At 57.4% G+C, this 27,983-nt stretch overlaps 1 protein-coding gene across 4 annotated transcripts in view; it reads left to right on the top strand.

Annotated features, from left to right (window-relative positions):
* The window catches only part of SCFD2 (sec1 family domain containing 2), a 413,781-nt gene extending 390,965 nt beyond the window's left edge, over positions 1 to 22,816 (top strand). Inside the window, exons 7-11 of one of the 4 annotated variants that reach the window (XR_013352221.1) lie at positions 49 to 183; positions 11,477 to 11,596; positions 11,886 to 11,987; positions 12,292 to 12,408; positions 21,397 to 22,816. Coding sequence is in view for 1 of the 4 variants with exons in the window: in XM_077847997.1 (XP_077704123.1) it covers positions 49 to 183; positions 11,477 to 11,596; positions 21,397 to 21,489 (348 nt within the window). In the remaining 3 variants the exon portion in view is untranslated. The remainder of the gene's footprint in view (positions 1 to 48; positions 184 to 11,476; positions 11,597 to 11,885; positions 11,988 to 12,291; positions 12,409 to 21,396) is intronic. The other 3 variants (XR_013352219.1, XR_013352220.1, XM_077847997.1) reach the window with 3 other exon arrangements.
* Positions 22,817 to 27,983: the final 5,167 nt, after the last annotated feature.

Below are 27,983 nucleotides of genomic sequence, written 5' to 3'. Positions count from 1 at the left end.
AAAGCAAACAAACCCTTTTACTCACAGCACAATATTTTGTCTTTCCAGGCATCCTATAAGCCATTGTTGAAGCAGGTTGTGGAAGAAATATTTAATCCTGAGAGGCCAGATCCAGTGGATATTGAACACATGTCTTCAGGCCTCACTGATCTCCTTAAAACTGGATTTAGCATGTTTATGAAGGTAAAGTAACCATGAAGAGGTAATCCTGATTGTAATGCTCTCTTTGCTGGGCATGAAAATGCTGGCACCCCGTTCACCTTGGTGAGGATCCTATAAGATAACATCGGTGTTTTGGGTCGTCTGAAATCAGGTGCAATCTATATTTAACTTTGGTTCTAAGCAGCCTGACCTTCCAGACTTATATGACTTCCTTTGACCTAAGCATCATGGTCTTTTTTTTTTTTCAATCAATATATTAGGACATAAGCAAGCCCCCTGGGATAGCACTACTGCAAACTCTTCTCCAGACCCACATTCTGGCTTCATCCACATACTATTCACAGGTCTTTTTTTTTTTTTTTTTAACTTTTATTTATTTATGATAGTGACACACAGAGAGAGAGAGAGAGGCAGAGACACAGGCAGAGGGAGAAGCAGGCTCCATGCACCGGAAGCCCGACGTGGGATTCGATCCTGGATCCCCAGGATCGCGCCCTGGGCCAAAGGCAGGCGCTAAACCGATGCGCCACCCAGGGATCCCACTATGCACAGGTCTTAATGATGGTCTGTTGCTCTTCATTCTAGAACTTCTGTAGAATAATGAATAACTCTGCTTAGTTATATGACTAACATCACCCCCAGGTCCCTTTGGAAATGACTTTTGTTTTAGCCCGGCGGGCTCCCAGGTGACATGTGCTAGACTTTCCCCTGGCTGCTATCAAGTGTAGGTCAAAATGATGGAACAGCCTTTGCCTTGGGGATGAAAGGACGAAAAGTACACAAATGAGATCTATTTTTAACTCACTATAAAGTTTCTAAATTTAAAGGGATCTAAACAAGATTATGGACTGGCCTCCCAGTCTATGCCAGGATTTCAGTTGTAATAACTCTTGGAAATAACAGAATGTTTTGCCTACTTCAAAGCGTCTTTGAAATCATGAATTAATCTACATAGAAGATCTGGCCTTTCAGAGTTCGGTAAATGCATATGCCAGGAAAACTGGTCCCCTGGAAAAGCCAGAGGACAGAAGGCAGACAATCAAACTCGAGACAAAGCAGTAAACCGGCTTGGGGGGGAGGGGGGCGGGTCTCCTTCCTGCTGTCTCTGGTTAGCAAGTCAAGTGGCTGCTGGATGTTCCCCTTCCTTTTTTTTTTTTTTTTTTTTGGTAAATAATGTATTACAGATCAGCTTCTTAAAAGCGTGTGGGGGCTTCTGTGTTGAATGGAAGCCTGAGGTGTCTGGGAGCCCTTCATGGTGGCTACATTGTATAGAAACTTCCAGGCTAGACATGGTCTCCAAAGCCTTCTCCACTTGAACACCCTCTTCCTTCCTTCCCAGGCTTGGGCTTCGCCCTAGGGTGCGACTATAATAACAAGTGTGGACTTTCAGGCCCTGGCCAGCGAGGCCTGGGGTAGCCCAACAGGCCACACGTGCTTCCCCGCTCAGGCTGCTGCCTTCACCGTCAGCCAGGGGCCCGGTGAAGGCTCAGGCCTGCACTCCACTCACCGCACACGCTCCCAGGTGCAGAGAGGCACAGTCCAGGCAAGGTGAGGCCTCCGACCCGCTCCTGTCCAACCGTGTGCCACAGACACTGCTGTTTCCTAGCAAAAAAGGATCCAGTGACCAAATATGTCCGGGAAACACTGGATGAAGCAACCAATGAAATTGCTTCCTTCCGAGGGGACAGTCCCCTTAACAGGCCGATGGACTTTGCAGGTGTCCAGCCAATGTGGAGCCTCCCCTGTCGGAACCCACCAGCCTGCGTTTTCCGGTACTGTTTTGTGAATCGTGACACGTCACATTTTTAAATTAATCCTTTTACACTCTGCAGAGTGTTTTCTGCAGCTCTTTCCCTGATCAGAAGCTTCACTGTCCTTAGGAGGGTTTTGCCCAGGATGGTGTTTGGAGCCATCCTGGGCTGCTGTGTGTCTCTGCCTTCATATCCCTGGAGTTAGAGCTTGTGAAGAAATGCCCTGGCCCCTTGAGGCAGATCTCCAAAGGAGGTTTCCAAGTAATGCATTTCAGGAAAAGGGGGGAATTTGTGTCTTCCAGGCAGCTGTCAGAATCCATCCCTCAGCCCCCAGCTGCCAGGCATCTGCTCTCAATTGCCAGAGGATGTCATCTGCCTGCAGGGGGTGGGAAGTGTCTCGGTGGGCTGGCCACAGAGCCCTCCCCACCCCAGCACCCCAGCGGAGAGTCGTTTCAGTCTCTAGCTACCTGGGCTTCCGTGGCTGGCTCTTCCTACCACACCATAGAACTTGTAAAGGAGCATTACCTCTGGCTCATGTGTTCAGGGCTTGAACAAAATAAATGGATAAATGTAAAGAGGAACAGTCAGTAGGGCTTCGAGGGATAACTGTGAGTTCCCAAGGAGCGATGTCTTTGAGCTGGAGGGAAGCCACCAGGAGAGCGTGTCTTCTATTCTTCTTTAAGGCCCATGGAGAGAAGAGGATGCAAGACACGTATCCGAGATTCTCTGCACCAAACCAAAGCTCTGTGAGAGGGAAGTCGAGGCCACTGGATTTTGCCTTTAGTAAGTGGGAACGTCACTTGCATCCTACTACTGCTTGTTATCATCTCCTTCCCACGTTGCGCTAATGGGCTTTCCTCTATAAAGACTGTCCAGAGAAGCCTTCCATCCCCACCTGTTCTGGTTATCTCTTGCTGCGTAACAAGCCATCCCAAAACACTGACCTGACATACCGTCGATCACTGATTTTGTTTATGACTCTGCACTCTGGGCAGATCTCGACAGGAAAGGATTCGCTTTCAAGGTGGCGCGCTGACCATCAGCCGGTGGCCCAGCCTGGCCTGTGAGCTAAGGGACACAGTTCCTCTCCACCGGCCTGAGCTTCCTCCCAGCACGGCGGCTGCATTCAGGGGCGAGCGTCCTAGGAGGAGCCAGATGGAAGCCTCAGAGGTCATGCAGCATGCTCTCCACGGTGCTCTGTTGAAGCAGTCACATACCCACTAGGGTTTGAAGAGAGACGACTTGCTCTCTTCCTCTTGGAAAGGGAGCAAGTGCAGGAGGAGCAGAAATGTTTGTCGTGGCCACTCTTGGGAAACACAGTCTGCGCTCACTCGGCCTGAACCACGTACCTGGCTGTGCAGCCTGACAGGGCGGTGTGTGGCTAATTCTAAGAGTTTTCCCCCCAGTCTAGGGGACAGAAAATTCACTCATGCTCCTGACCTGGTTTCAAAACAAACCTCCCAGAAAGCCTTCAGTAATGAGAGACCTGCCTGTCTGCCATAATTTTTTTTTTTTTTTTTTTTTTTTTTTTTAGCAATATAATCTCAAAACCAACCAACCAAACAAAAACAAAACAAAGCCTTCCTGCGTGATGAGACACTGCAGGACTTTGCTCTGGCAGGCTCAGTGTGCCAGGCCCTGGAAGGTGGAGCAGACAGGCTGGGGAGAAAAGTGAGTGAGGCCACAAGACGGTTCCGGGACAGTGTTTCCATCAGCTACATGCACTCCTCACGTGGAGGATAGACTTGTGTTTAGCCACAAGCAACTGTGGGCTTCAAAGGGCAGTGCCCTTCTCGGGGGTTGGGGGTGGCTCTTGAACTGGAGAGAAACAGCTTTGGAAGAACCTGACATTCTTCAAAGAACCAAGCATTTCTCCAAGAGGCTTCTTTCTGCACGGAGCACCTTGATCTCCTTACAGGAAAGCGTGATAGTGATCTCATAAATAAATCGAAACATACCTTACCCCTTCTCGCTTCAACGTTAATTTAATTTAGAACTAGCATGTCTAATGGGCAGCACTTTTAAAATGCATCTCTGGAATGTGTGGTTTGGGTTTCGGTCTCCTGAAAATAATATATTTTATATCTACTCCATGTGTTTGGCCCCCTGCTTGTTTTGACTAAAGGACATGATTTGTCAAGATGTTTTCTCTGCTGGAATTGGCATGAGGAGGGTGGGTTTTATCTAATGAAATTGCGTGAGGCCCTTTCACCTCCTTTTATACGTATTTTTTAAGAAGGTTTTGGTTTGTTCCTGTCCATTTCCTATGTGGCCATGCTTAATTGGGGAAAAATAAAAGATTTGTGCAAAAGACTCAAAGAAGACCAGGCTCTTGCCTCTGGACCCTTCTCTGAATTGATACGAGAGCTCCCTCACCTTGGGTGCATGAGGGGAGATGAAGCTGCTGCTCGGCAGGCCCTGAGAAGCTGGTAGTGAGAGGGGAACAGAATCGAAACTCTTTCAGTTTGCGGTAAAGGTGCCAACCAAGTGCACGACGTTATGATCTATTGTGGACCATTTATGGTGAAGACCAAGGAGGGTCTCGGGGACCTCGGGACAGCAGTATGGCGGGCAGCAAGGATTGGGACTGAGAGCTGGGAAGCCATCAGGAAACCCAGCAGTTCTTTGGGACTTGCTCTGGCCTGCACAAGATGCGCACAACAGCGGCCAGCGTAGAGCAGGTGCTCTGTAAGCGGCAGTTGAATGAGTGGCTGGGTAGCGATGCCACAGCCTTCGGTTCTTTGCCCGAACCTCATCTATCTTAGGTCAAGTCTTGACTCCCATGGAAGTGTCTCGAATTGGCCCAACCTAGGTCAGCGGCCCTGCCCCGAGCCAGTCAACTGTGGCTGAGGGGCAGGATCACATGCCCCCACATCACCGTTGGGAGCCCACCCCACAACCGTGAGTGTAAAGGAGGCCATTCACGTGCAGGTTGGACAGACAGACACAGGCATGCCTACAGCCAGGGGTGAAGGAAGCCATGGCGATGAAGGCAAAAACAACGAGCCTCAGGCAATATTTGCTGTCAGGTCCTTGGACTGTAGTAAGAGTGAGACGTGCCTGCGGATCATCTAATCCAGCTCTTCATCGTTTACGTAAGAAAACAAGCCAGAGAGGTGACTGGTTGGCCCAGGTCCCTTATACGTAATGGCATTTCTGACGAGAAGAAAGCATGTCAGCATTTGGTGTCTCTTGAGTAAATCAGCGCACGTCCTGGGATTCCTGTTTGCGACACTCTTGGAAAACACAATCTGCGCTCGGCCTGACTATGCCTTTGGCCGTCCAGGCCGACGGGGCAGGGCAGCGATGCCACAGCCACTGTTTCTATTTTCTTCTCCCTATAACTGTGCTTCATCCCGTGAGGTAAGGCTTGATGCGTGTCTAACCCCAGCTGAATACGACCCGTAAGGTCTAGTGAGGTGGATTGTCACGGCAGGATTCATTAAGCAAAGAAACTTGGTTCGGCAGCCTACGGACCTTGTCTGCCTGCGCGGGGCCGCTGAGGGCCTCTTCTGTGCGCTCGCCACGGTGGTGGGCAGGGAAGACCCAGAGACCAACGAGGTGCCCCACCTGCCACGGCTGAGCTCACCTTGTGTGGCACGCAGCTAGCTAGGGAGACGGACAGGAACACGGAGGACCGTGGGCAGGAGCGAGAAGCCGTGTGCCAGGCCAGACGGAAGGGCACGGAGGAGGGGGAGCCAGGCCGTGAGCCGGAGAGAGCTCCCAGGAGAGCGCAGTGCCGGCGGGGCAGCAGGACTTAGCAACGGGGGACCCAGGCCTGGTCCCCCGAAGGAGTTACAGGTAGTTCCCAAAGGCTGGGGCCGAGGACAAACGTAGGGAATGGAAGCATAGGAGGACAAAGAGAGAAGCAAAAGCCAGATGAGGCCGGGCTGGACGTGGAAACCTTGACCAAAACGCCGAGGTGCCCTTGAATGGTTGTTAGGAATGTATGACCGGTTTGTATGTTAGGGAGGTGGCCCTGAGAGTGGCGCGTGGGGGGGCAGCGTGGCCAGAGCGGCGCCAGGCCGGTGCGGTGAGGAGATCCAGAGCTCAAGCAGGGCCCAGACGCAGTGCTGGCAGGTCCCACAGGACCGGCGGTTGCTTGGATGTGGACACCAATGAGAGGACACCGTCTGGGGTCATTCGCCTGGCGTGGGGTGACTGGGTGACCGGCGTCAACATTCTCTCGGACTGAGAAGCAGGAATGGAGAGTGAGATCACTGACTGGAGAGCTTAGCTCTGCAGCTCGGCACGGCCTGGGGGCCAGCGGCGCCATCTGGGGCCGTGGCACAAGGGAGCCGAGGGCCACGGGCAGCGGCTGGGCCACCGTCTGGAGCTCAAGAGCAGAGCAGGGCCCAGAGTCCGAGCCGTCGGGGACCCGGCGTGGGGCAGGTCAAGCAAGCCGACCTCCCAGGAGAGTCCAGGGACACAGGAGAGATGCTGAGGAGGCTCTGACGAAGGAGGGGGAAGTTTCCAGAAAGAGAAACTGCACCGCAGCCGATGGGGCAGGGAGGTGGAGCGGAACACAGAGCGGCGCGGGCAACTCCGTGAGGGGTCCCCCAGGGGCCTGCTAACTGCCCGGAGCTGCTAGAGAAAGAGGAGCCCGGCCGGAGGAGATGACAGCCGGCTGCGGTGGACGGGCCTGGATGTCGGGCTGGGCCCTCCAGGTAACCGACTGGGGGACTTGGGACCAGAGGCCCCTCGGCGCGCCCCGTCCCCATCTGCGGACCCGAGCTGAGAGCGTCGCCTACTTGCAGAGTCGCCCTGATGCTCCCTCCTCGGGTCATGCCCGCCCCAGCCCCTGCTGCCTGTCCCCCGCGCGCTCTCTTACCTGTGTGCTCGGGGACTTTGTCATTCTCCGTGACCGTGACCGTGACCGAGAGAGAAGCGCCACCCCAGCAGGGGGTGTCGTCCGTCCGCTGCGGCGTCCCCGACACCACTGAGGCCCAGAGCCGGCCGCCCTCAGCCGCTGCTCACTTACGTATTGTGGACGGATGAATGACTGAGTAAGAAGCGCCACGCTGGACACGCGCTGTTTGGTGGCAGTGGCCGTGCTCCTAGTTTCTTTAGGGAGAAAAGCCGTCGCCGGGCCACCTTCAGAGTCGGTACAGCTGTTCCCAGGGCCAAGGGTGCGTTGAGGCCTGAGCTCCTGTTGCGCTGTCTCCGTTCTCCAGGGCTGGAGGATGGGGGCCCGGCCCTGCCTGTGCTGGGGACACAGCACAGGAGTCACACGTGCAGTGGGATTCCCGGGACTCCTGGACGGGGCCAGAGGACACCGTGTCCGTCCGAACCAGTCAGGCCATCAGGGAGCCTCGGGGCGCCCACGGCTGCACAGAAGGTTCCCACAGCCTGAGCTTCAGAGGCTGGGCTGGGCGGCGCGGGGAGAGAAGCCACCCTCTCTGACCGGAACCCGCGCCTGACATCCCAGCCAGCGAAGGCCCGGAAGGTGGAAGAGCGGGGAGTCTGACTCGCTTCATTCATCTGGGCACCTGTGATGGCACGAACAGCGCTCACCTCCTTCATCCCCAAGGTGCCTCACACTGTGAACTCGCAGACCCCCAGGTTGCAGCCGGGGGGTGGGGGCAACTACAGGGAACGTGTTACTCTGCTGGAAGAGACGTTAAGGGATTCCGCCTCCCAAGGGCCTGCCCACTTGACATGTTCTAGAAGGAAAGTCCGGTATCAAAACATAAATCTGAACAGAAACCAAAAGAGCAAATGGCAGTGCACATGAGGGGGACCCTTTTATTTGTGCCAACCCCAACATGCCCCCAGCTCCTTGGCCCCAGGGGCCTGCTCCTTGTTGTTACTGCTCTTTGCCTCCTCTTCATCTCTCAGGACATCCTCCCAGGATCCTCGCAGTGCGCTTCAGAGCCCAGGCTCTTCCAGGAAGCACGTGTCTTTGGGAACAGACTGTACCACTTGAAGTTCTGAAGGCAGCTGTGTTTCGGTTCCAGGATTGAGGGAGAAAGTGATCTGCAGGGCTGGGAGGAACCTCGGGTTAGCGACTCAGCCAGTATAAATCACACTGGAAGCAAAGAAAGACTTTCTCAAAGATCCCTAAGGAAAGGAAGCGCATCTCCAGTTGGCCCGTGGGTCTTACTCATTTGTCCATCCATTTATTTTTATTCACACAACATTTGGACAAAGTTTACTGTAAGCAGGGTCTGTGCTCAATGCCCGAAATACCAGAATCCCAAGATAAATACGATCTGTGCTTCCCTTTCAGTAGCCCAGAGTCTAGAAGAGGAGACAGGCAGGTGTATCCGGGCAGCAGAGCAGTTTGACAAGGGCCACGGCGGAGGTGTGGTCGGCTGCGGGTCCCGAGATGGTGAGAGACACCTCTTCAGAGGAGAAGGGGGGCTTTAACTGTTGAATAACTGCAGGACCAGGGCACGGACAGAGGCCAGAGCACACTGGTGTGGTCCCAACCGGGGCCTGTGGGTCACGGATCTTTCCCACTAACATGGAGCTTCTCCAGGGTTCAGAGAGAGGGGGAAAGAGCAAAGTACAACGTCGAGTATCGGAAGTCCGGGTGGTAGTTACCCTTGGTGAGGTCGTGACCAGGGTGGGGCGTGAGGGGCTCCAGGGTGCCAGCTTCCTGTTTCTTGATGGCTTCGTTTACTTTGTGAAAGTAAACCAAACAGAACACTGTGATAAATGCATTTTCAGTGCAAATGTTCAATAACATTCAAACACCCCACGTACCCTGCAGTCGGGCATGGCTCAAATTCTCAGGAATGGCTCCAGCTAACAGTGGGCGTAGAAGGTGGAGATAGAGACATGAAGCAAAGCCACGCTGAGACAGCCCTGGATGCCAAGGTAAGGAGTTCCAGCTTCGTCCCCAAAGACTCACGGAGGGAGCAAGCACGCAAAGGAGCTGAGGAGTGTTTCAGAGTGTGGCCTCCGGAGCTTGGCCCCTCGTGTCACAACTGAGTTATGGTGTGAAAACTTGAAACTCGCCACCTGCAAAATGCAGCCATGGTTGTGTTTGCCTCCAGAAGCTATTTTGAGGATTGAATAAGATAATGCGCAGGAATATTTAGGAGAGTGCTCACCGTAGGTGACAAGAAACGTTTGCATTTTAGAAAACCTCAACGAGGACAACGGATGGGGGACGGCCAGACCAGCACAGGGAGATAACCCAGGAGGCTGTGCCAGTCATCTGGGGAAGACAGAATGAGAGCCTGGCCGGAATAGGGACAGTGGGAGATCTCAAGGAGAGGTCCACAAATTTGGGGGAAGGGGGGTTACAATGAACAGGCTTGACCTGGGAAATGAAAGGGAGCAAAGTCCAAGGTGACTGTCAGGCGTCTGGCTCAGGGCTCTGTGAGGATGGTGATGCCGTTAGAAAGTCAACATGAGGGGCGCCTGGGTGGCTCAGGGGTTGAGCATCTGCCTGTGGCTCAGGTTGTGATCCTGGGGTCCCGGGATCGAGTCCCACATTGGGCTCCCTGCATGGAGCCTGCATCTCTCTCTGCCTGTGTCTCTGCCTCTTTCTGTGTCTCTCATGAATAAATAAATAAAATCTAGGAAGGAGGGAAGGAAGGAAGGAAGGAAGGAAGGAAGGAAGGAAGGAAGGAAGGAAGGAAGGAAGAAGAAATTCAACATGGGGAATAGTCGTGGCAAGATCATGCATCCAATTTGGAACCTGTTGAGTGTAGGGGTCCTGGGGACAGCCAGGTGGGCATGTCCATAGGAACTCAGTAGAGGTGTTGGAGCTAAAGACATAGATTTGGGAAGGATAGAAAAGATTGTTGAAGGCGAGTGAGTAGGTGAGATCCTTCGGGGATGATGTATTGAGTGAGAAGGGCCGGGGGCCAAAGATAGAGCCCCTAAGGAGCATGGACTTTTAAGGGACAGACCAAGGAAAGGAACCTGTGAAGAAATGTGAGAAGAAACAATGAGAAAGGTAGAGGGAACAACCCGCGGAGAGTGCTGCTGGAGTAGCCAGGCAGGTGTCGCCAACTGTGACAGATGCCATGGAAATAACCCGTTAAATGAAGACAAAGCAGTGTTCACTGACCCTACACAGGATGGCCGTGGTGACTTCGGTGACAGCTAGTCCGGGGGCATAGTGGGACGCAAGCAGGATTGTCCCGGGTGTGTGTCCCGTGACTTGGAAGAAAGCAGCCAACAGATGCAATCCCGGGGAAGGGGAGCTAGAGGGCAAGGAGCTGGAGGGGAATGAGGAGTCAGTCTTTTCCTAAAGATCACAGTTTCCAGGATTCACCACGACCTGTTTTGGAGAAGGTTAGATCTCGGTCTCGATCCCCCCCCCCCACACACACACACACACACCATCTCTCTTTCCTTCTCTCCCTCTCTCCCTTCCTCCTTCCTTTTTTTCCGTTCTGAGTTCCTTCTCCAGAAGCCAAAGAGTAACTTCTATAATGGGAAACACCGAATCTATTACCTTTCTAAGTATTTTAAAAATAAGATGTTGAAAATTGGGTATGCTGGGGCAAGGAAGCCAGAGGAACCCAGCTGAGCAGGGAGTTGGAGCAGGGCCAGGAGAAAGGGCTTGCCCTGGGCCCGCTGCCCCCCCCCCGGGGTCCGTCTGTGTGGGAAGATGGTTTGGGTGTGAGTGTGACTGAGCGGACACAGTCCCCGCCTTTGGGGACCCTGCCTCGGCGGCGTCACAGCCTGTTGGGCCCACCGCGTAGGGGAGCTGGCACCGCGCTCCCTGCCGTGATGCCCTGCGAGCTGTGTCCTGGCTGCGCCCCAGCCCGGTCCACCCCGCGGGCTTCCACCTGCCCCAAGAACTTGGGTTCTCGCCCACGCTGCCAGACCCGCGCCGGCTTCAGGTAGGGCTCGGAGCACACGGTCTTCAGAACCTCCCTCTGTGGCCTTCGGTTAGTCCCTGAGTGTTGGTCATTTTGCCACTTCCTGAGGGGTTCTGTGAGTCATTCTCCCGTTAGCATATAGGACATCACAGGGCCTCGGGGTGATGCTCCACGACGTCAGGTGGGCCATCCCACGCGGTGAGGCGCTCAGCTAAGGTTGGCTCGCGAGAGGGCGAGGGTGCGACATCTGCCCTGGACATGGGCTCCCCGGGCAGGTGCTCGGCTCGTGCGTGTCTTTACCCCTCCACCGCCAGCTCCCTCGGGCTCTGGCCGTCCATCCATCCCACAGACATTTACTGGGCACCTCCTGGGTGCCAGAAACTGCACGAGGTCAGCCGAGAGTTCAGCAGTGAGCCAGATCCCGGGTTCTGGAAGCGGAGACGGCCAAGGGGACAACGAACGGACGACCAAGTCCGATAACCACAGGCTGTGGCAAGCTCCCGGAAGGACGAGCTCCGTAACGAGTAAGGGGCCTGCTTGTGCTCCGACCTGAAGGCGGCCAGGGAGGGAATAAGCAGTTGCCCCTCGACCTCAGCGTTTCTTTCCATAAAACCATCCAAGGGGTATCATGAGGTGACGGGGTACGGGTTGTTCACGCCGGCTGCAGTAGGGGGTGGCAGCCCTGGGGGCCCCGGAGGGACGGGGACAGGACGCCCGGCCGCACGGCGCTCTCTGCCCCGACCCAGCCGCTGGAGCCCACCCCGCTTTGTTCTGCAGGTGAGCCGGCCTCATCCCAGCGACCACCCTCTGCTGATCCTCTTCGTGGTGGGCGGAGTCACTGTCTCCGAAGCCAAGATGCTCAAAGACCTCGTGCCGTCCCTGAAGCCGGGAACCCAGGTACCGGGACTGCTGGGGGCGCAGAAGCAGGAGGGTGGCCGCTGAGGGCCCTTCCTGCAGCTTCCCAGCGCCTCTCCCCATCTCCACCTACCTTCCTGCTCCCACCCCCTCCGTCTGCCCCAGGGCCAGTGTCCCCTGATGGGGAGGCCCGGGGAGAGCTGTCCCTTACGGTCCTCGCCCGCCTCTGGGCTTCCAGCTGCTGCCATCCCTAGTCCCGATTCCTGAAGGGCACGTATTCTCTAGTGGCCGGTCAGCTCTTGATCACTCAAGAGTTGCTACTGCTTTCCAGGCTCCAGATACCTGAGGGCGACTCCCAGGGACCACGTCCCCACCGTGGCACCTGGAGGGCTGGAGGAATTGGGGGAGGCACGTCATCAAGGCAGTGACACACGTAGGTAGCCTCTCTCTGTCACCTCCTGCCGGGTCCCACTCATCCCCCTCGTAAGTGGCCCGGGGTCAGGAACACAGACCCCTCGCTGGTACAGCTCTGCCGTTGAGCAGCTGGCGGATGTGGGCGAGCACAGGCTTGGGTTTTCCCACGGAGGAGCCGGGCTAGGGTGGCTGCGAGCCTTAGACGAGGGAAGGGGAGAGAAGGCACTCCCAGGTCGGTGGCGGCTGCACGGCTCTCGCTCTCCATAAAGGGGGGCCACCCTTCGCATCAGCTGCTCCTGGGTGTGACCGAGCACGCTCTGCAGGAGGAGATTCGGCTGCTGGCACGATGCTTGGGGAGCCCGGGGAGGCACCCTGGGCGCAGAGCCCCTGCCCTGCCTCCGGAAGTTCCATCTGTCTGGGGAAGCGGAGCCTGTCACGCGGTAAGACGTCAAGTCCTCGCTTGCGCAGGCTCCCCAAAGCAGACCATGGGACAGGGACATGAGAGCGGGTGGCTTACGTGGGGGATGACCCCAGGAGGGAGTCTGAAAAGACAAGACACTGGAGAAAGGAAAGCCAGGGAAGCCCAGGCTCCGTGCCCTGGGGGCCCCGAGGAACCTGGACGACACACCCCAGAACCGTCCTGCTGGAAGACGGGGGTGTCCGGAGCATCTTCCCATCGAGCCTCGCCTCCTGCTCCCCACCTGAGACTTGCCTTTGGGGGCTGGTCTCCAGCTCTGTGCCGCCTCTGCAGGCAGCTGCGTGGGCCTCCGGGGTTTGGAGAGAGCAAAAGACATGCAGGGGCCGTGCTCTGGATGGCACGAGGGCTCACACAGGGGACTGTCCATCAGAGCCGCACGGCATCCGGAGGGGGTTCTGGGCCGGGGGGCCGGGGCTTGGGCTCCCACCTGCACCCATGACAGTGCCTGTCCCCCTGGCCAGCCCAGGGAGCCTCCGTGAAGGCCCTGCCCGCCTCTGCACTTGGTGGCCCACCCCCGGCCTGCCCCATCTCCTCAAGTGGACGTGGATTCCGTAACCAAAACCGGGGCGCCCCGGGCCTGAGCACGTGGCGGGAGCTCTGCAGGCCTGGCCTGCCGGCTTGACGGGGTGCAGAGCTGGCCCGGCGGGTGGAGGGGCCGCACCGCCGTGAGGCACAGAAGACCTGGGCCCGGGGCCTCCAGACACCTGGCCTCAGAAGGGACCTGAGGACCTCGGCAGCTGCCGTACGTTCTTGAACGGGGGGTGACAGTCGCTGGCTGTGACCATTCCTGCCCTCACTACCACCCATCGAGGTCATAGCTGGCGGAATTTCGGACAAACTGGCAAATCCTGCCCCATGTAACATCCTTTCGGCAGCACCAAGGATCTGTCTAGCGAGCCTTTCTGAGCAAGACTTTTTAGTTTTGTTTTTTTTTTTAATCAGAAAGCACACTTCTCACTGCCCCTAACAGGGTGAACCAAATCCTTAGCGCCGCATCCTAACAGCCTGACGGACACCCTAACCCTCACTCTAAAAGTATAAAAGGCGGATGTTGTTCAAAGCGGCATGACCTGAGGTTGACAACCCGGCCCCGGAACCTGCAGCGGCTTTGCCACAACCTGACCCCGTGCTCAGGCTTCTGCAGAGGGAGCCCCTCCAAGAGTTTGGGGCTCAAGGCACCGCCGGGATTGCCGTGTGTCCGTTGTGCAGAAAGTTCCACCGAAGAGCTAGCGGGGCCCCAGGAAGACGCCCCGCTCCTCCCAAGGCAGCAGCGGAGAAGAGCGGAGGGGTTCTCTATTGTAGAGCCCTTCGTCCCCTAGCTGCTGAGAGGCGGTGGGTACCGGGTGTTGGCTGGAGGGACACCTGCGGAGGCCGCTCCCCCTTACTCCGACCTCAGCAGACTCGCAGCTGCCCTGGGTCTGCGGCCACCTCTGTGCAAATCTGGGACCGGGGCCGCTGCCGGCTTTTGCAGGTGCAGTGGAGATCAGGCCCTGCTGCCCCGGCTGGCCGCGGTGGCCCTCATACTGGGGCCGTGACCCGCTCCGACGCTCAGGTCAGTTGGGGAACACGGGCCAACTAACCGAAAAGCACCGGTTCTCCTGGATCGGCGTTGCCAACAGACCTTCAACCAAGAAGCCAACGCCGACGTGACTGCCGACAGGAACAGCGGTAGTGGACGGATCCGACTCCGTATCCTGTTGGACCAGCCAGCCTGCACTCCAACGTCTCCAGGGGCGAGGACTTGCCCCCCTCCCGGCCCCCCGCAGCCCTCCTGAGTCTCGGAGGGCCTCACTGCTACGACTCGATCCCCTGGATGAGCCCGTGTCTGCCCCCTCGGAGCCCCGCTCCTCAGTGCCGCTTCCCCGCAGGACTGACAGGCGAACCAGCCCCGTCCCCCTTCCACGGGTTCGCCCCTGGGTCTGCTCTTCTGCACACCGAGGCCTCTCAGTCCCCCAACGTGCCTCTGAGTGTGCCCTGGCAGGCCCTGGGGGGCCCTCCTCAGCCCCCGCCCGCCTCGGGCCCACCGCAGCCCACGCGGCGCAGCACACTGTCCGAGGGATGGACTCTGGGCTCGGTTTTCACTGCTCCAGAAGCGTCGGCATCGACTGAGTCTCCAGCCTTTTCTCTCCCAGTTCCTCGGTCCTGCCAGTATGACTCACCCATCCTGGGGGCTCTTGCTCGCTGGCCCTACTGCGTGCCCTCCCCTCGGCCGGAGAGGAACGTGCAGTTCTGGCTCTGGAAGGACTGCAGGGCCCAGCAGGTCCCCAGGATGGGAGAGGGACCTCGGGCCCAGGAGCTGCCCGGGCCCTCGCAGGAGTCCACCGCCTGCCGGGGGGCCTCTTCCTACTACTATTCTGCTTGCTTGCTCCCCTCCAGCCTCAGGACTTTGAGTTTCTTTCTTTTTTTTTTTTTTTTTTTACTATTTTGTTCCCAAGCACTTGAAGTAGGGTCAGGCTTGCTGGGTGTCATGATTGCGGGTTGATTGCTGAGTACTGAACACTAGCAACTTTCCTGGTATTACTGTCGCAGAAGGTCAAAGGGGCTCTTCCGGGGAATTCGCCAACCTGTTGATCGGCTCCTGAGAGCCTGGACAACTAAAACCAGCCTGACTCTTGTATCCGTTCCTATTAATCCTCGTCTTCTCCAGATGCACATCTTCTATCTCCGTGTGCCTGGGTGCTATGGGGACCCCAGTACGGGAGCCTACGGTCACAGCTACCAAATCGGGTTAGTGGGCTATCCGGTGACATTCGTTGAATGTCTGCTGAGTGCCCAGCACCACTCTTGTGCCAGGGGTAGAGCAGCGAGCGAGCCAGCCCCATGCTTGCTCTCATGGGACTTACATTCTCATCGTGAGTGACCAACATGGAACACGAGAAACTCCAGCCAGAGACAAGTGTCCTAAGAACACAGGCGGGCTGTGGTGGGAAGAAGTGGAGGGGGATGCTCCTTCCCACGGCACAGGCTCCCTGTGGAGGAGAAGGCTTTGAGAAGCTTTCAGGGACCAAGGAAAATCATAGAACCCATTTGAGGCACAGGAGAAATGATTTCTCTCCCGCGAAGCATGACACATGGGATCCAGAGACCACGTCTGCACCTGCTCGTCTTCCAGGACGGTTGTCACACTCTAAAACGGGCGTGTGTCCTCCGCTCTCCATCCTCGGTTGTTGGTCCGCGTGCCGATGGGAAAAAGCCGGCAGCTGGAGAAGGCCCTCCTCCGTCCTGACTACAGAAAAAGGGGATCGAAGAGGCGGCTCCCGCCACCCCACCCCACACACCCCCCACCGTGAGGCGGGAAGCTGTGTAGGCTTCCCCTCGCTCCGGAGCGCGTGCCTGGCACCGGCCTCCGTCTCACTTGCTGCCTGCTGTGGGGCCCGGGCCCAGGCGGCCCTGCAGGCTAGGCTCCGTGCCTGGATGGTGGCCACGAGGCCCCAAGGGAGGGACCGTCCCAGAAAACACAGGGGAGGACCAGCTCGGGAAACAGAGGAAGGCCGTGTGGGCACATCGGCCCCGCCATCCACTGCTTTTCATAGGCACATGCTGCCCACCCACACTTTCTAGCAGTTCTGCTAGAGCTGCCTGTTTACTCAGCGTGTAATAGAAAAAAAGGTCAACTGAGAAGCATGTTCATACACAGTTTCGCATAACTTTAGGGGTTCAGGATGCCGAAATCCTGACCCTAAAACCCGGCTCCGGGTTCTTCTCAGATTGATTGAAAGGCCCAAGGAGAGGAGTCCAGTGACTTCCTGTCCTTTCTTTTTCCAGTCTAGATTTATTTTATTCTCACTCTCTCTCTCTCTCTCTTTTTGAGATTTATTTCTTTATTTGGGAGGTGGAGAGGGCCCGAGGGAGAGGGTGAGAATCTCAGGCAGACTCCACACGGAGCAGAGAGCCTGACCCGGGGCTCGATCACATGACCCTGACCCTGACGACCTGAGCTGGAATCAAGAGTCAGCCGCTTAACCGCCCGAGCCTCCCCGGCACCCCTAGATTCATTTTATTCTGAAGTTTCTTACTCTGAGGAAAACATCAGTGGGGTTTTAAATGGATCTTTTTTGCCCGAGTTAGCCTGGAGCCCTTATAACCTGCCCTTGAAACTCTGGAGAAAGTACAGATGGGGGTATTGGATGGCAGGCAGTCCACTAGTTCACCGTACTCTCGTCCACGCCGCCCTTCACTCCTGTGAATCAACAATTCTGAGATCATTTGCAGCGTGAGGTTTTGTTCTCACGTCCCCTCCACAAGGAACTTCTTGTTAAACAACCCTCAGAAGGCACACAGGTGAGGAAGTGACCTGCGATGTCCCGCGTCTGGTTCTTTGGGCTACTCAGTCCGCCAAGCTCAGAGGCGGTGTGTTAGCAGGTCAGACAGTTCACAGGGGGTTCCCAGAAGGCCTGGTCGTTAATCTGCTCTCCCACCGGCTTAATGACACAAACCTTCCGCGTCTAACACGCACGTATGAGTGGGTGTGCGCACGCATGTGGCACCTGTGCAAGCAGGGGTAGGCCGGGCCTTGAATATGCGCTGGAGCGCAGGGCCGGCTCGGAGCCCCCGGGCCACCTCGGGCTTGTTCAGCGGCTCTGGAGGCCCTGGGGGGCCCTGGGGTCCCCGCTCCCAGCCCCCAGCCCAGACATGGAAGTCTTCATCCGTACCCTCGGCCGTCTGGACAGAAACCAGTTCTCTGAAGGAATATTGCCAACAACCAAACATTCGATGGCTGCTTATAAAATCCTAATTGTCTAACAGGCCAGTCTCAGACCCTCTTAAATTCCTTCCCATCTTTGGCCATCTTCTGGTCCCCCGCTTGGCTAATTTTTTTAGAATTCTTAGAACTGTTTTTCATCCACTAATGCAGACATGCCTCGGTTGAATGGGCTGAAAACCTCTAAAAACGTTCAGATGGGTCTGAAGACCAACAGACACCGAGAATACGCCAAAGCTCGCGGCCCCTCGACGGCAACAGGCTAATGGGGCGATGGCCACGCAGCCCTGCCCGCGTCCCAGCAGGAAACTCACACAAATAGTTGAGCTGATTAGAGACCATTTTCCCAGAGCTGTTGGCGCTCTGCTACGAGAGCCTCCCGGTGCGAAAACCTTCCCACCGACCGTTGCTAAACCCACTGCCTCCTTCCTCGTCTGACCGTTCACCCACTTGATCACTAAGTCACTGTCTCCGGGGCCCGCTGGGTGTCAGGCACTGTGCGAAGACACAGCAGGAGGACGCGGGGAAGGCAACAGGGGACGCGGTGTGATACCAACAGCCGTGGGAACACTCTCTGTCTTGAGGAGGGGTGGTCCTGGAAGGCTTCCTGCAGGTGGTGATGCCGGAGCAGACTGTTGAAGGACCGAGAGGGCCTCAGGCAAAGAGCAGGGGAACTCACGTTCCGGGGCAAGAAGCACCCCCAAAGTCCCAGCTGCGCAGCTGCCAGTAGTTTAGGGCGGCAGAATGTGCACCTGCTGGCGGGGGGGTGGGGCCTGGGGCGCTGAGCAGCCATCGGATTCCCAGGTCCTGGAATGCTCTGGGGGGTGTTGGGTTTATCAAAGGGCGGGGAGGAGGCGGTCAGGGTTTTAGCCCCATGAGAAACACAGGTTTAGGTTTACACTTGGGGAGGACGGTGACTCGACTTCCCCCGCGGTGGCCCCGGGGCTGCTGTGAGCTGGAGAGAGGGAATGTCGCGGAGGGTGAAAGTGGTCAGGATGTGACGCTAATGAGCACAGCAACACAAGTACTGTTCTCAGCCCCACGAGGGCCTGTCAGCTGCGCCGATCCCGTGCGCCCTTCCTAAGGGTCACGTCGGGTGGCATCCTTACTCCCACTTCACAGACGAGGCCATCGAGCCCAGGGGGAGGAAGATGAGGCCCAGGTCAGACACCCCTAAGTCTGTGCTCTCACCCAGTACCACCCAGCAGGAGGCCTTGGTCTCCACCTCCCCCTCCTCAGAGACCCCCTGGCTCCCTTCACACGCTGCCCTGGTTTTCCATCTGTTTCTTTTTTTTTTTTTTTTTAAGATTTTATTTATTCATAGAGACACAGAGAGAGAGAGAGAGGCAGAGACACAGGCAGAGGGAGAAGCAGGCTCCATGCAGGGAGCCCGATGTGGGACTCGATCCTGGGTCTCCAGGATTGCGCCCTGGGCCAAAGGCAGGCGCTAAACCACTGAGCCACCCAGGGATCCCTCCATCTGTTTCTTTTCGGCCCTCCACCGGGCTCGTCCCAGGCCCCTCTGCTCCAGCCTGCGTGCTAAATACCTGCCTGTTTAGACGGGAGGGGCCTGGTCTTTGGTTCCAGCTCAGGGGAGGTCACAGCTCAGGGGAAGCCCAGCACACGGTCCGAGGGATGGACTCTGGGCTCCAGAAGCGTTGGCATCTGAGTCTCCAGCCTTTTCTCTCCCAGTTCCTCGGTCCTGCCAGCATGACTCACCCATCCTGAGGGCTCTTGCTCGCTGGCCCTACTGCGTGCCCTCCCCTCGGCCGGAGAGGAACATGCCGTTCTGGCTCTGGAAGGACCGCAGGGGCCTGCAGTGCTGGGGGGCACAGGCAGGTCCCGAGGGCAGGAGGGGGGCCCTCTGCAGCCTCACAGGAGTCCACTGCTAGAGAGTACAGAAGAGACTTTGGTTCCTGTGCACACATTTAAAAAAAATACCCGAATAAGGGTGTCCTACTTGGTGGTGGAGGAGTCCTAGCTGTACACAAAGCCCACCCAGAACTATATTCAGAATCCTGTGTGTGTGCACAGACACGTATTTTTCTAGAGCGTTCTTAGCTTTTGCAACATGCAAAAGGAGACCTGTGACCCAATCACAAAGCCACAATAAAACAGCAGCTCACAATTGCCGAGCGCCTCCTGTGCTCTGCGCACTGGACTTTACGTAATCCTCGCTGCAGCCGGGGGCTGCTGCTTTCCTTCTGGGATGCGCACAGGAAAGCTCCCAGGGAAGTGACTTCCTCTGGGGCACGTGGCCGGTCTGCAGTGGAGCCGGGCTCTCCGGGGCTGTGATGCGGGTGCCCGCCTGGGCGCCACCCGGGCGGCTTGGCATGGGGAGATCCCGAGGAGTCAGTGAAGACCCTCCCGAGAGTCCGTGTCCGAATGGTGTCTACGCCGTGCGCGCAGATAAGGGGATGCTAACGTGCATTTGCTGCCCTCAAGCTCTCATCACCTGGCTTTCAAGGATGACTGTGGGCCCGGACTTTAGTATTTCTTTTTCCGCCAAAACTACAGCTTGGCTGACATTAACTGTATACTGTTTAAGAAGATTCTCTCTAGAGAAAAAGTAAAAATAGCTGCGTGCAAGGGCTACCTTTTGTTTTAAGCAGAAAACGTTTTCATAATCCTCGCTTCTTGAACAAAGGGAAGAAAACGATAAAATGTTTTCTTCTCTCCTTCCTCCCTTGACTTCGGCCCCACCTGCCTTTCCTCCATGTGGGAGTGTGGACTCTTGTTTTTGACCGATGGGAGCTGGGAGCTGGCCACGTCATCGGCTTGGGTACACCTGGAAGGTCTGGGGGTGGGGGTGCAGAAGGAGGAGGTGCGCGAGCATGCGCATTCCCGGGCCGTATGGCCAGGTGAAGCCCGGTCCCCTCTGCTCAGGAGCTGGGCTGAGGAATTCCAGGTCTAGAACCTCCTCCCCCATTCCCAGCGGCAGCTCCCCAGCTGGCCATCTCTGCAAACCTCACCAGACCCAGCCCAGCCCCGCTGAACAAGTTGCTCGGGTGCTACAGAGAGAAAACTGCCTGAGAGGCAAGGTCCAGACCAAAGGACGCAGCAGGTCAGAGAGGCCCCAAGGTCCCCGTGGGCTAGGGGAGCAAACCAACCTTGCCCAGACCCCTTGACGTGACAGGAGTGACCACGTGGGCAACTGGATGCTGGTGTCAGCCTGTCTGGTCGGAATCCTAGCCCAGCTATCTCCTGTGTGTCCTTGGGCAAGTGGGTTGAGCCTTTCTGTACTTTATCTCCCTTAACTACAAAATAGGAGTAACGTGTGTACGCATGGCACAAGGTTGTGATGAAGATTACGTGGCTACCAAGAGAGACCAGCCTCAGAGCCTGGCGCATCCTAAGAACCAATAAATATTAGCCAATACCATCATTAGCCCACCATCGTTATAGGTCGAATCGTGTCCTCCTCCCAAAAGATGCTGAAGTCTGAACCCCTACAGCCTGCAAATGTGACCTTATTGGACATAGGTCTTGGCAGGTGATCGTGTTAAGATGAGATCATTAGGGTGAGCTCTCATCCGGTATGACTGTGACCTTATTAAAAAAAAGGGGGGGTGAGGGGGGAATTTGGACAGAAAGACACACATAGATGGAAGACAGTGCGAAGGCACAAGGAAGCTGAGAGGAAAGCATGGAACTGATTCTCCCTCACAACCCTTGGGAGGCACCGACCCCACCAACACCCTCGTCTTGGACTTGCGGCATTCAGAACCATGAGACAATAAATTACTGTTATTCAAAATGTCCAGTTCTGGGGACTAGGAAGTTAACAGAGTCATCATCATTTTCACCCACAACGCCGTCCGCCTCTTGGGTGTCCTTCTCATGCTCCCTGAAGGAGCGGAGGCTCCCTGGAGAAGAGAGAAACCTCTCTCTCTCTTCTCTCCCCCCCGCCCCCCTTGGTCACATCACTGGATCCCAGAGCTACAGTATGATCGGATTCGGTTCAGCCGCCGGGTGGTGGCTGGGCGAGGCCATCCTGGGTGCCAGCGGCTTAAAGGTTCAGGAACCCTGCTGTCCCACGGGCCATCCTTCCCAGCCTGGGCACCCGTCCTCCCACCCAGGACACTAGCCTCCGGTGGCCTTCGAGCTGCCCCCCCGGCTTTCCCCCCACAGTGCCCCACTCCACGCCTTCCCCCATAGAAACACATTGCCTTTTCTTTCCCGACGTCCGATAACCTGGGGTCGGCTTCCCTAATGGTCTGCGGTGTGTTTGTCCCCTCCCGCTGGTAGGTCATCGTGCTGTCCACGCGACTCCTGAAGCCGCTTAACATTCCTGAGCTGTTATTTGCCACCGACCGGCTGCATCCAGACCTTGGCTTCTGAGCGATGCTGCTGCTGCTGCGATGACACCTGCCCGCGGTGGAAACACCTGTATTGCCGCCTGTCGCCCTTCACGACCCGCCTCCGAAACCAACGTCCTCTGCCCATTGTGGGGAGGACGGAATTCTCCCTGAAGGGTCTTGACCACACGTAGCGAAGGACTGCACTCGGATTGCCAGCGATTCTTTAAAAAAAAAAAAAAAAATCATCTTCCTAAAGGTATCAAACTTTCGGCCTGCTTCACTCAACCTAATTCTCATTTCTCCTTCGCCCTGTTGACCTTCCCGATTCCAAGGGCAAGGTTGTCAGTGCTACGTAAACACCTGTTGGCAAGCGCTGGCGGATTACGAGCCGTTTGGTCTGCAGTCGCTCAAGAAATGAGACCTGCTTTGGACTTCCGGGTGCGAGGGAAGTGTGGCTTTCCCTAAGATCATGTAACTGGGGGGAACATTGCAGATGGGATCTGGGACCTCGCTGAGAGGCCGGAGGGGCGGGTGGCAGCCGGGGCCTGCCCTGTCCACCCATCCGGCCACTGTCCCCCGTGCTCGCACACAGGCCCACCGGCCCACTTGGAACAGTGGTGGGAGAGGTGGATTGGGCGGCTGTCCCTGCCTAGCAAAGGGCTTCCTCCCCGCCCAAGGGAAGGCCCCCTAAAGGTGTCTGGTCCAGGGAGTCCAGACGGGGACCCCGACCCCCGGGACCTCCAGGAGTCCACGTTTCTACTGAAATAGAAAGCTCGCTTTTTCTGTTGGTCTGACTTTTCCTTCCGGTTATGACAGAAAACCCTCGACCCCACGAGTGAAGCTAGTTAAGAACCCCGGCAAACATTAACTGCTTGGAACCCAGCTATGCATTTGTGTAGGTGTAGGGTTCGCGGAAATTTCTAGCGCCTCCGAAAGATGTTTGTAATGAAGAGGGGAAGCGGAAAAACCGCTCTAGAGTGGATTAAACAGGTAGGGACGCGAAATGTCAATCAAAACACTCACACATGTCTCAGATTTTAGTTCCCTCTAAAATAATGTCATTTTATGAAAAAGACTGTGAAGTTGGAAAGCATTCGGAGACACGATCACAGCAGGTCTTATATACACCAGTGTTCTTTTTCTTTCCTTTTTCCTTTTTTTTTTTTTTTTTTCTTTTTTTGGTCCGAGTATGCTTTCCAGCTAACTCCAGTGGTGCTGATCCTGGAGAGCCCCCACGCCTCTTTCATTCCTCTTTATCTAGAAGCTTGAATCTGAGGAAGGAAGAAAATGGCAATAGCCCGAAAGAAATGGTAATTACAGCAGAGATCGCTCTTTTCTAAAATTAAAAATAATAATAATAATAATAACCTGTTATGTGTGTCAGTATGTGTTCATTCATTTCCAGATACTGAGTGACACGTTCCAGGCACTGGGCTGGGTTCCGGCCACGCTGGTGAGGGACCCAGACGCGACGCCCCTGACTCTGGGGCTCTCGCCGACTGAGCAGCTGGGGCTCCTGGTGCCCTGGCCCTGTGAGAAGTTTTACACCGTATGTCTGTGTGCAAAGGTCACTCTCGGGGCACCTGGGGGGCTCAGCGGTTGAGCGTCTGCCTTTGGCTCAGGGTGCGATCCTGGGGTCCTGGGATCGAGTCCCGCATCGGGCTCCCCGCAGGGAGCCTGCTTCTCCCTCTGCCTGTGTCTCTGCCTCTCTCATGATTAAATAATAAAATATTTTTAAAAAAAGAAAAGGAAAACAAACTCTCTGGAAATTTAAAAACCAAACTGCTAACAAGTAGTGACCTCTGGGAAGGGGTACAGGTGGGAGGGCTCAGAAAAGGGGGAGCCTCGTTCTCTGTAGACTTCTGTGTTGTTTGAGTTTTCTTCGCAGCGAACACGTACTGGTGTATCACTTGTGTGGCTTTAGTGCAGCCCTACAAGTTCTTCTTTTAAAAAAAGAATACTCGCAAGCTTCTAATCCGGACTCACACAAGCAGGACGCCCCTGATTGTTAAGTGTGGTCGTCCAGCAGGTACTGTGCCCCCCCAAGGGGGCCAGGGGGTGCGAGGGGGAAGATGTCACAGGTTTGCCTTAGAACCATCCTCTTGCATCTCTGTGGTGGCCGGTTGGCCTAAGGGAGCTAGACAGGCAATCAGTTAGCGGAAGGCTTTGGACAAACGAGAAGGCTCACGGTGACCGGAGTGTGTTTGGAAGAAGGTAGGGCCCATGGGACAGAGCACGGCTCCTTGAATTAGGAGCAGAAGCATGGGATCCCCGGGGGGCCCAGCGGTTCAGCGCCTGCCTTCGGCCCAGGGCGTGACCCTGGAGTCCTGGGACCGAGTCCCACATCAGGCTCCCTGCATGGAGCCTGCTTCTGCCTCTGCCTGTGTCTCTGCCTCTCTCTTTCTCTGTCTCTTCTGAATAAATAAAATCTTTAAAAAAAAATAAAAGCAGAAGCATAATGGAAACTTGGTATAAATTCTACCAAGGGCCTTCGTCAGATAAGGAAAAAGAAGACACTGAGGCAGAGGCATGCGGGCCCCTGGCCTGAGCCCCCTAGGACCTCTCTGGTGCTCACTACCCAGGAGCCCGAGAGGATGAGCGGGAAGGGATGGCGCCCTGGACCGCCTGCCAGGCTGTGTCCGGGGCCCCCAAGGGCGGTGGGGGGCCCCTCACGCCTCCACGCCTCCACCTGGGAGACACGGACACGACTGCGGGGGACCTAGCCCAGGGGAGGGAGGCCGTCCCTCACGCAGCGGCTGGCGCGTGACACCAGGACCGTGGGTCTTGAGTAGCCGGGACGCCGAGCGAGTCCCCTCTCGAGGCGATGAAGTCCCACCCGGAGCACGACGCCAAGCGAAGGGAAAATTCAGAGGAGGGGCGTGCCCGGGCCCGCGTGGAGACAGGAAAGGGAGGAGGAGGGACCTTGTCGGCGCCGAGCTCCACCCCGCGGTCCCCTCTGCCCTCGGCTGGCCCGGCAGTTGGACGGGACCCAGGCCTGCCTCATGGGGCTGCTGTCGGAATGACCCGGCACGTCGTGGGAGGCTGGCGTGGCCCCTGCCTGCGCACCAGGCCCGTGTCCCTCGGGGAAGCTTCCCCACCGGCAGCGCCAGCCACCCAGCAGCCGGCGCGGGTTCGGAGCCCGACGGCCGTCTCCACCACAGGCTCACGAGCCCACGAACACGAACCCGCTCGGGAGGGACTGCTTGGCCAAGCTGAGTGGCTAGAGCCGCTTCCCCGTCTCTGGGGCCTGGCTCGGGCGGGTGGCCCTGAACCCCGGCTGCCCCGCCCGTGGGACCACCGACAGGTGTAAGTGCTCTGCCTGTCGCCCTCCTGCTGGAGTCTGCTTCCCGGAGACACAGCGGGCACAGCGCTCGGGCTGCGTCAGCCCAGGGTCCCCCGAGGGGCTCTGTTTCCACCGGCCCCCCGCGGCGCAGCCTCACCCCAGTAACAGAGCTCCATCGAGCTCCCCTCCAGACCACTACTACTTATTTTACCCTGGTTACCAGAAACGGTCTCAACAACAAACAATCCAGTGTCCTGAGTGCCGTCGGCCATCCCTGCTTCGGGGACGTTGGAAACCCCATCTCTCTTTTAAGGCAGCTTTGAAAGACAAAACCAGATGATGGAGGGTATTTGAGAAGGGAGGTGGGGTGGCCACCAAGGAGCTGGGATCTTGCCCCTCTCGGTTATAACCCGGATCCCCTTCCCTCCACACCAAATTAGTAAAAGGAGGATAGTGAGAACTTTCTGGAAGCCTCTCTCTCTGGACTCCAAAGGGCACAGAAAACAGCCGGTTCTCCCCGGTGGGCCCGGTGCCTGGAGGGGGGGGGGGAGGGGGGGGAGCCGCAGGGCCGCCGACCCCTCCCCTGCACAGGCAGGCCCAGGCCTCGCCCAGCGCCCGGCTGCCCAGGATTTGCCCACGGCCCGTCCGGAAAACACGTCTGTTCTCCCGCCTTGGGGTGCCCGGCCAGGGTCCCCCGTGCTCCAGGGCCCGGGCGCAGGGTGAACAGGCCGCCTCCCCGGGGGGAGGTGCTTGCACCTGCACCCCGCACAGCAGCCCAGTGATGCGGCAGCAGCGGGGAACCGCGGGGAACCGGGGAACCGGGGAAGCCAGACAGCAGGGCAGCCCCGGATCCGGGTGCGCCTCCCCCTCCCCCCGCCCCCAGCCCTGCCTCCGCCTCTGTTACTCAGTGGCGGGACTGGAGGCCAGAGGCTGATGACAACAGCAGATGTGGCTGCGCAGCCAGGCGGGAGGGGCCGCAACCCACGCTGCCCGGGGGATGGAGGAAAGCCAGTGTGGGGTTAGATGCAGGGGTACTGGGGTGCAGGGGGCGGGGAGGGCCAGGGTGCAGGGAGGGCCAGGGTGCAGGGAGGAGGGGTGGGGTGCAGGGGGGAGGGGTGGGGGCCAGGGTGCAGGGGGTGGGGTGCATGGGGGTAGGGGTGGGGCCAGGGTGCAGGGGGCAGGGTGTAGGGGGGCTGGGGTGCATGGGGGGAGGGCCTGGGTGCAGGGGGGTGGGGTTCAGGGGGCGGAGTGCGGGGGTACCAGGGTGCAGGGGAGCAGGGGGCAGGGAGGGCCAGGGTGCAGGGGGCTGGGATGCAGGGTGCATGGAGGGCCGAGGTACAGGGGTGGAGGGGTGGGGGCTGGGGGTAGTGGATGGGGTGCAGGGGGACCAGGGTGCAGGGGGCCAGGGTACGGGGGGCAGGGTGTGGGGGTGCCAGGGTGTGGGGACCAGGGCACAGAGCAGGGACCAGGGCACGGGGGCCGGGGTGCAGGGGAGCAGGGCACAGGGGATCAGGGCCCTGAGGCCCAGCATCTGTGAGACACAAAAGGAAAAAGCACCCAGGGGAGTTTGCTTGGAGGAGGGGGGCCGGGAAGCTGGGCGAGCTGCCCAGGGACGAGGCTGTGGCTTCAGACGGGCCTGAGCTTTGGGGCGGGAGGTCCTGACTGGGCCTCTGAGTTACTGGATCAGCTCCCTAATTCTTCAGAGCCTCCCTCCTCCCTGTCTGCAGAAAGGACTCAAAACCCCTAAAAATGAGGTGGGTGTGGAGAACGTAATTATTTCAAACACCCCACAGGGCGGGACACAGGTTTCAACCAACAGAAACAGTCCTTGTTCCTACCTGTGAGGCCCTCAGCGGTGCTGCGGGTCCGGGCCTCAGTCTTCTCATCTTTAAAATGGGAGCAGTAGTACTCCCTTCCGCCTGGGATTCTTGGGAAGACTGAAGGAGATCATGGGAAATCGACCCATCATAAATGCTCAGTAAACTCCAACCGTATCAATTCTCCACCACCCTCGCACCCCTCCCTTCCTTCCCCTGCTGGCAAAGGGGGCGCCCCCACGGCGACAGGAGAGGGCTGTCTCCCCGAGCCACAGGGTTGCAGTGCAGAAATCCTAAAACAAACACTCAGGGATTAAGAAATGCTAATAATAAAAAAGATGAGCAAAGGTAATGAAACATGAAGCTAAATTCACGAGAAGAAAATCTGGTATATTCCAGAACTGTAAATATTTAAGTTTAGCCTGAGACACTGGACAGAACTGGGGCCTGGGGCGGGGGGGGGGGGGGGGGGTGAGGGGGAGGTTCCAGCAGGGTCTGTCTGTCTGTCTCACACACACTTTAGCCCCCTGGGTGGACGAGAGCCCCGGGACCCTGACCCACCCAGACCTCGGAGGTGACGTAGAGCAAGTGCGGCGCAAGGGGGAAGAGGAGGCCACCCCGAGGCCCGCAGGCTCGGAGAGCCTGCAATGGAGGGGAGACGGAAGCAGTGGGGGCTCAGCCCTGCTCAGCCCCCCTCTGAGGTGACGCCCCGGGGAGACTCCGCGTCCTCTTTGATTCCAGAACACGGGCAGACGTCCACTGCCAAGGCCTCAAAGGTAACCTCTTCTCCCCGGACAGTGGGGATACAACTACACAGGATGAATGAAACTGAAATCGAGCAGAACGTAGTTGGAGACACTTGTTAGTGCCGCTGTGCCCACGCTTTCCCTCCCTGTCCCAACACGCACACGCACACGCACACGCACACGCACACCTTCCTCAGACGCTGGGTTCGGCATAAGCATCGAAAACTGTCCTCCAACTAAGGAAGGCTGGGGCATCACCAGAAGCCCTGTCAAGAACAGGCAGGATGTTTATGGGGGGGAAACAGATTTGGGAGCCCGCACCCCACGGCGGGGGGCCGTCGACAGCCGGGCCTTGGGGCCGCTTCCTTGGTCCAGGCCCACGCCTGAGCCTGCAGTGCCCTGGGTAGGGGACGTTGAAGAAATAACACTAGTCACAAGATGTTGATTCCTGTCCCTTGTGTGACCTTGAGGACAGCACTCAAACCTCAGAGCCTGTTTCCCTCACCTGTAAACGGCAGGATCTGCTCCCCGACCCGCTCGCGGGGCTCTCCAAGGACTAGGCGAGGTCAAGGACGTGAAAGCCCTACTCAGAGGTGTGGTTCTTTGCCCACGAAGGTGGTGGCTCACGCAGCCTTGCCTGGTCTCCCAGGCCTAGACGGAAGCAGGTGCTCCCGACAGGGCCCCGGCT

Source organism: Canis aureus, chromosome 14 (genome assembly GCF_053574225.1).
Source record: "Canis aureus isolate CA01 chromosome 14, VMU_Caureus_v.1.0, whole genome shotgun sequence".
NCBI lineage: Eukaryota > Metazoa > Chordata > Mammalia > Carnivora > Canidae > Canis > Canis aureus.
Note: the sequence above shows the minus strand (reverse complement) of the source record. Positions and strands in the feature narration are given on the sequence as shown.